The following is an 8,266-nucleotide window of genomic DNA, read 5'->3' as shown; positions in this document are numbered from 1 at the left end:
CTATTTTAGGGATAAGAGTGATGTAAGTGGATGAGGTGTGCAGATGAATACTACCCGAAAGTCTGGAGGCATCCACAATGCTGAGCAGGTCCTTTTTGAAAAGGTCAAAGAAATGTATGAGGAAGTCAATTGACCATCCATCAGGGCCAGGAGATTTATCCTTTTTGAATGATTTCATAACCTCAAGGAGCTCCTTTTCAGAAACAGGGCAGAACAGGGCTTCATTTTTCGCTTGATCAAACATCTCTGGCATTAAATCTATTCCCCATCTTATGTCATTGAAGGCAATCTCACCATTCCTGCCATATTGTTTTTTGAAGAAACCCAAAGCCATCTTTGTTATATCCTCCTGAGAGACAGCTAAATTGCCATGGTCGTCCTTTATGCTCCATATGAAGTTCCTTTCTCTCCTAGCATTTGCAAATTTATGAAAAAATTTCGTGTTTTTATCCCCATTCTTCATCCATAGAGCTCTGCTTTTAAGCCTCCATTTGGCTTCTTCCCGTTTCAGCAGAGAGATTTTTTCCTTTACCAGATTCCTAATGCGGCATTTCAATTCAAAAGAGCATGAGGAATAGTCTGTGGATGCCAGCACCCGATCCAATTCCTGTTGGATCCTTTGAAGGTCTTTTTTGTCCTTCTGATGTTTTTGAAATTGCCACTTTTTCACCAAGCCTCTTATCTCAACCAATTTTTCTCTGAAGGAGGAGAAAATAAGATCTTTATCTCTGTCCTTTATCCTATTCCACGCATTCTGGATATATTCATTGAAAGCGGGGTCCTGAAGAAGGCCACGGTCAAACTTGAAGGAATATCCTCTTCTGAAGAGCTTAGCATGCCAGGATAGGAGAATAGGATTATGATCCGAGATGAGGACATTTTCCACACTTAGCCGAGGCATACCAATCTTGTCGATGAGGCCAAAATGGACAAAAACCCGATCCAGTCTTTTAGCTATGTAAGCATCACCCACTCTGCCATTTGACCATGTCGGTCTCATAACAGCAGGAATTATGTCGATCATATTCCTATTGAGCATCTCAGAATTTATGAAATCCGCGAGACTATTGTTTATCTTTCCCTGTCCCCATATCTCATTTGAATTCAGGACCACGTTCATATCACCAGCGATAAGGAGATTGCTGATATCAAGCAACTCTGAATCAAAAAATCTGTTCCAGAAAGATAAACGAGATTTGTATGGAGCATATAGATTAAGAACATTTACTGGAAAATCGCACCCTCTGATAGAAGCCGAGATTATTATCCCAGCATAGCATTTATATGCTTTTGCTTTTACCCGAGAAGGATCCCATAGGGTGGCCATACCGCCAGACAGTCCATTTGCCTCTGTGGCAACCATGAACCAGGAGGGAAGCATTTTTCTGAAGTATGATAATGTGTCCTCCTTCTTGTGCATTGTTTCCTGAATAAGGATGATAGCAGCCCTGGAATGAAAAAAGAAGTCTTTTAGCGTTATGTATTTGGGGTCAACGCCAAGCCCCCGAATATTGAAAGAAATGATTGGGATCATTTGGACGATTCTGCAGCCAGGCTCGCTCTAAGGGGCTGAGATTCAGACACTTCTAGGATAGGAACTTCGACGAGAGATAAGTTTCTGAAACCTTCATTTGAAGCTAAAGGTCTTCCTCTAAAATGCCTACTCCCGCCTTTACATTTCTTCCGGACTGTAATGTTTTTAGCCGAGTTAGGGCTAATGATGGGCATGAAACAAGGATCAGGTTTATGGATTGTAAGCGGCTCTAGTTCAAGAGAATCCTTATTAAGCATATGGTCCAAGTCACTGTCAAAAAGGTTTACAGGAGACGATGTCGGAGAGTTTAAAGGAGTCGGAGCTCCGCATTTGGATTTCCCCTTGTTATCAGGCCGACCAGGAAGTTCCGGAGATGAGGAGGAAATGGATATGGGAACAGAACCCACAGAAAAAGTTGCCCCCTTCGACGGCCCAGGAAGAGAGATGGGATTAAAGTCTTCTTGTTGCATGGTGGGGGGGGGAGGAACAGGGCTATCGTCCCTGGGTTCTGTAAAGGGAGACCTATGGAGGTCAAACTTCATGCAGGAGACAGGGCTGTTGGCAGATAGTGGACATCCGGGGACTGATTGCATGCGCTCAGGAGGGGCATCCATATGGGTGCGATGATCTTGAAGAGGCCCCGGATTACAAGGACTGTTGGGCGGAATAGGCGATGAGAATGGAGAGGATTGGCTACCATTTATGAAAGATTTTTTGATTAGTCGTCTGTTTGCAAAAAGCTTTGCACTAGGACAGTTTTTAACCAGATGACCAGTTCTCCTGCAAGCAGCACACCTGAAAGGTATACCCCAAAAATCCAGCCTTTGGTTAATGATCTGATTCTTCCAGCTGATTTCGATATGGTCAGGGTAGCCTCCCCTGAAAGACCTTTGAATGAGAATCCAGGCTATTCGTTTGTCTCTTTCACCCAGACACCAGGGGTCGACGTAGACAAAGCGGCCAATAGCATTACCAATCATCTCCAAAGATTCATTAGACCAAAGTTCCAAGGGCAAATTCGGGCATTTTACCCAAATTAAATTGTTTACAGGAGTGTTATTGAGCGGGTTGAAGCCTATGTACCACCTGTACAGGGCAAGAAAACTCCTCTTGTATACCCAAGGACGACACTGGATGGCTTCTGCATCAGCGGCATCTAAGAAGTTGAAGCAGTACCAGTCTTTCATGAGACTGGAAATTATCGGTACATAACCAATAACTGGTTTCCAGAAGTCAGCAAGCCATTTCCTCATGTCGCTATCAGACATTTCTGGGAAGTGCCATTTCCCGATGAGGGCCTTGTGCTGAAGATTATCAATTCTTTCGTCAAGCTGTGCTATGTCAATTCTTAAAGCCTGCGGAGGATGGGAAATTTTGGCCGGTTTATGTTGTTTGTTGTATTTACGGTCCTTTTCCATATTGGAGGGGATATCCTTTGACGTGGATGGTTTGATAACCAATTCCTCCATCGTGGCCAGGGTGGCAGCTGACCAAGCGTGTTCAGCCTCCACGGCAGCGTTGACAAGATCCTCCGATGCGATGGAGTCGTAGACTCCTTCCATGCACCGCCAAAGGAGGAAATCTCGGGATGAGGAAAATTTCCAGAAAGATCCGAGACAGAGAAACGGATCAAAGGGGCAGACTTAATCTACCACATTTACTGATCATCCTATGGGATATAAATGGGAAGCATTTGGTGAAGAGGAAAAAGGACATATGAAGTAGAAAACGAGAACAATCATTGTCAGGGATATCTGCGGGGATATAAATGGTCAAAGCATATGAAGATAGAATAAAGGACGAAGGACATCAAAGGAAGTACAAATTATGGCAGAAGCTTCTGCAAATGAGTTAAGAGGCATCGCCCATACCTACCAAAATCCCAAAACAGATATGTTTCAGGATTTGGAAGTATGGCAAAGTACCGAGAATTAGGCCAATTTCACATCCTCCTTAATGTCTGGTGGAATTTGAATAAACTGATGACGTAGACTCAGGCCAGCTTTTGGACACCGGAAAACCCCAAGCTTACCGGAATTTGAAAACAGGACCTCTGAGGGGAATTCTATGGTTGCGCAGAAGGTTCATCACACAGTAAACAGCAGCAGTAAACTTTGACAATGCACCACCAGTATCCTATCTTGAACCTTACATCATTGCAAGGTTTGTAGATGACAATTAAATTCCTGAGTTTGTGGAAGAAGGATTTAATCATCCTGAGGACACTACACTTGGGCCAAAAACGCAGGAAGAGCTAAGACTGTGGAGCTTTCGGCACTATTCAGCGTCCATTGGAATTAATAACAGATTAAAACTTCAAAACTAATATGAATGAACATCCATGAATTCCAGGAAACTGAATAAGTAACAACGGAGATGATATATACTTCGCATAAAAAACAGCAGAGTTAGAGATGAGATTGTGATTATACTAACCTGGAGACGAAGCCAGAGCGCCCAGCACGTTCAGTCCATGAAAACCAAACTTCCATCGTCCAACCAGCGAAAAAAAATAAGGGGAAAAAACTTTCTGGTTGTATGGATAAAGAGTTCTGTAGGAAATCACTGGGGAAAAAAACAGAGCGCATGCCGAGGAACCAGAATTGAAAGAGGTGGGGAAAGCTAGATAAACGGATGGGAAGATGCACAGCGCATGCCCAGGAACCAGTGAAGACTGTAGGTGGTGAAAGATAATGAAAGGCTAGCAGTCGAAAGGAAAAGGTGGCGAATAATGCTGGGTACACCGCTCAGACCATGAGCAAAACAGAGAAAAAACCAAGAATGCCAGACCAAAAGCGTAACACAGGCAGAGAGAGAGGTTAAAAGCTTGTGTAGCCTGATACCCACTTACCGCATGAAGCATTACGTGTCTGGCGCTCGCAAGGATGAGTAAAAGATGGCGCTGAGGATAGGTTACTCGTCGCAGCTCGGCATTGGTTGAAAATGACGCATGGAAGCAGAAAAATCATGAGAGTGACACGATGCAGGCACTGGCTTCGCTCCCCTCCGACCACCAACTCCAATTGTCCACTTACCTTATCTCTCTAATTCTGTCAACACACTCTGCCCTGAGGTAGAAGAAAAATCCTTTGTAATATAATAAGCTTATCATTTACGAAATTGACGAAAGACCCAATCTATGGTTTAACTCGATGATATACCTTAGTTCATAGTTGCTCCTTTTTTTACAAGCCCGCCTTCCACCATATTTAATGTCTATAAATATGGTAAAATTCCACCTACTCAAATTAAGATATTGAAGCTTAAATTCTTTAGTTAAGGAGTTAGAGAAAATAACCTTCTTGACTTTGGTGAACTCGGAAATGGCTAATATAGAATCACTAAAAACAATGATCTTGGAGATTTTTTTTCCATTAACTAGTTCCAATCCCTTCCACAGGGCTAAGAACTTTGATTGGTTATTTGTGGTTATTCCAAAACCCACCATCAATTAAATAACTACTTTTTCATCTAAACCAAGAATGATCTTTTAAATATATAATTTATGAGGCCATTCATTATCTTTCTTCGTGCCATCACTTTCAAACATATGATTCATGTTTTTTTGGGTCACTTCTTAAAAAAGCTAATCTTTTTTATTTATAAATAAATATATATATATTTATATTTATATATTGATATTTCTTTTTATTAATCGATAAATATATTATAATTTTTTTAGTTTCAATATTTTTTTGAATAAATAAATATTCAATATTTAAAATATATATATATATATATATATATATATATATATATATTTTTATTATTTTTTATTTTTATGTTTAATAATAGATTATTTATAGAAAAATCGTCTATATCAAAAATATATATATATATATATATATTTATTTAATTAAAATTTTTGAATTAATCTAAATGTGTCATTTTCAACTTTATATACAAGTTTAAAAGTTATAATTAATTCAAAAAATTGACTTTATATCCTGTAAATAGATTTTATCTATCAGCAATTTTCTTGATTAATTTTAAAAATATTAATTAATTTTAAAAAACAATATAGAGTAAAATATATTCTTTTGCGCGCTTCTTTTCCGTATGATATTTTGGACCACTTATATTATGTTTGCACCTTAAAAGTCAGCGAGCCGTTTACATGATATTTTGGACCACTTATGTTATCCTTGCAAATTAAAAGTCAGCGAAGACACCATTTCTTTGTAAATTTATAACATTGTAACAGTTCAAATCACATATACCAGGAATTCATTTCTCTTTTAATGGACGTCTATTTCGCTAGCCATATATATCAAGAATTCAGATCTCTTTTAATGGACGCCTATCTCTCTGACCATACTATGACAGGCCACACGTCTTTCCCACTTCCCACCATACTATAACAGGCTACACGTCTCACGTCTCTGAAAACTTAAACCTAGATAGATGAGATGGCAAATCAACCACTCGAACTAAACACGCATTAACAATACAACGTACCCATATTTTAATTAAACAGCCTTCGGTATGACAAGGGCCTATATGCTCATATTATTATTCAATATTCTGTTCCAAAGTCTTCTATACAATTCAAAGCCAAGACATGTGGCCATTTACAAACCAACGACGTATCTCCGGATTTGGAGAATATCCTGCACTTCTCAATGTCACTGCATGCGCAGGCCGAGGAGAGACGGAGACGCTCTCTTCTCGTTCCCAAATCCTACACTTTATATGTACTTCTGCTGAGCCACCAAAACATAAACTTATGTACTTCTGCTGAGCCACCAAAACATAAACTTTGGCGTGATCAGATGAACTAACTACCATAGTTAACGGTTATTATATCCATATAAAGAGATTCCACCATCCAAGCTATCAGGAATGCACAGGGCTCTACTAAAACTAATACAAGTGGAACAAATATTTGTGAATAAGATCATGGAATCGGTAGAAAGTTAAGTTAAAAGAGCCCACATCATGCAGTACACTCTGCTGGAGGTGTACCAAATCTAACTGAATCTTTGCAGTAATCGTAAATCATGTATTTGTCGTGTACCCACTTGAGTTGCATGCTCTGCTTTGCGGTAAGTGAGGCGTAGGCGGGCTGATCCCACCACGAAGTACATGAGCTGCCAGGGCTGTATTTGCAAGCATCGATGTTGAAACTTGTGTATGTGGAAATAAAAGGAGCGTGGCTCCAATCGGTCTTTACGCGGCCACCTTGAGTAGCCCAGTCATCTGCGTTCCATATTGAAGAGAATACGCCCATAGGGCGGGTTTGAGGAAATGGGACTCCTCTTTTCTCATTGTTGGAAAACACCCGAATAGGCACATCGTCCACAAAGAAACTGCTTCCATCCATCAAACAATCACACAAAACGAAACGAATTGTTCCTCAAATACTGTAATTCATAAATTGAATTGAGTGGGCGTGGTGATTATAGTATATACTTACACAGATTGGTGGCGATTCCAGAGAAAGGAGTAGGAATGGAAATTCGCAGTTGGATCGAACCACAGATAAATACGCTGCTCTCTGTTGCCAACCCCATTTGAATAAACATTCGTCTGCACAACGTACGGTTCTCCTGAAGTGTTCCCCAAGAATTCAAAGTCGAATTCGTCATGTTGATCACCTTGCGAAGACATCTGCAATATCGCCAAGTAGTACAAGAAAGTATTAAATTATTGCAAGTTCAAACAATTCATTCACAGAATTACAACAAGTGTATTAATTGCTAGGGAAATGGTATTTACATAGAAAGCAGTAACGGTGCCAGCAGAGTCGCCAGGAACCAGCTTGATCTGAACATTCACTTTTCCGAACAAGTATGTGCTCTTCGAAGCAAATCCTGCTCCTGCAAATCACACAACTCATATGATATTATTGAGACAGAATTATATGAGCAGCAGAAGCAGAGGCAGAGGTAGATAAATTAGGAAGAAAAATAGAATAAATAGATAGTACCAGAAGTGTGATCGAGCTTGAGCTGGAGCAAATTGCCCTGGGACATAACATGGTCAGCAGCCCAACTGGCGTAGAAGAGATCGTTGAAGGCTGCACATTGAGAGCCCACTACCAGGCTGCACAGCATCACAATAATAACCCACCAGTATATGCAGATACGCCCTCCTTCGCAACCCGCCATTCCCCTTCTCGACTCTTCCTTTGAACGTAAGAAAGTTCAAATAAGGATGAAGATGAAGAAATAGCTAGAGGGAGAGAATTTATAGGCCCGGCAGCTTAGATGGGTTACGGCTCTTGTGACGAATCCGGCGGCTGGCTCCACTTCTCGGCAGTCCCAGATTCCAATACTTTTCATCTAAACATTTCAATAATATATGCCTGTCATCTAAAGCATTTAAATAACATTTGCCAGGCTGTCGACAGATTATTCAGAAAATAATTGAACATCGTTTTCAATTTTATGAAAATTTAATACCGAGACCCGTGGTTTAATCTCTCTCAAATCACTTCCGTGGTCGATCAGCAACTACCCGGTAATTTATGGTGAGGCATACCTCCTTTGCAGCTGGAAGCATGAACAAATGTTTATCCATACATTCAATTGATCCAAATTCCCATGCAGAAGCATCACGCAAGTTCAAGTTCTCACGTTACATTGACTTGAACATTGATAGGACAGCAGTATCATTGGTTGGGATGGGATCTGAAACCCAAAAAATACGATCAGATTGAAGATTAAAACACGATCTGATAAAAAACAAATGTTTCACAGGATTTTTGTTAAAAGAATAGTAAATATTACA

General features: G+C 40.2%; 1 protein-coding gene across 1 annotated transcript; it reads right to left on the bottom strand.

Annotated features, from left to right (window-relative positions):
- Positions 1–5,997: 5,997 nt before the first annotated feature.
- On the bottom strand, positions 5,998–7,762 carry LOC149179457 (xyloglucan endotransglucosylase protein 6-like). The gene is made up of 4 exons (XM_089420666.1): positions 7,464–7,762; positions 7,253–7,353; positions 6,951–7,144; positions 5,998–6,843 (listed from the first exon to the last, which is right to left on the bottom strand). Exons 1-4 carry the CDS (start codon positions 7,642–7,644, stop codon positions 6,471–6,473), a joined length of 849 nt encoding a protein of 282 aa, XP_089276792.1. The 5' UTR covers positions 7,645–7,762; the 3' UTR covers positions 5,998–6,470.
- Between the last annotated feature and the right edge of the window lie 504 nt (positions 7,763–8,266).

Source organism: Pinus tabuliformis, chromosome 4_1 (assembly GCF_031772625.1).
Source record: "Pinus tabuliformis cultivar Carrire ecotype Pingquan chromosome 4_1, CPIR1, whole genome shotgun sequence".
Lineage (NCBI taxonomy): Eukaryota > Viridiplantae > Streptophyta > Pinopsida > Pinales > Pinaceae > Pinus > Pinus tabuliformis.
Note: the sequence above shows the minus strand (reverse complement) of the source record. Positions and strands in the feature narration are given on the sequence as shown.

What these genes read in the sequence shown, in the direction of transcription:
- LOC149179457 (XM_089420666.1), bottom strand. Translation starts at nt 7,644, where the DNA reads ATGGCGGGTTGCGAAGGAGGGCGTATCTGCATATACTGGTGGGTTATT. An exon ending in GCACCGTTACTGCTTTCTAT is followed by an intron (nt 7,145 to 7,252) that starts GTAAATACCATT and finishes GCGATATTGCAG; the next exon opens with ATGTCTTCGCAAGGTGATCA. An exon ending in TGGAATCGCCACCAATCTGT is followed by an intron (nt 6,844 to 6,950) that starts GTAAGTATATAC and finishes GGATGGAAGCAG; the next exon opens with TTTCTTTGTGGACGATGTGC.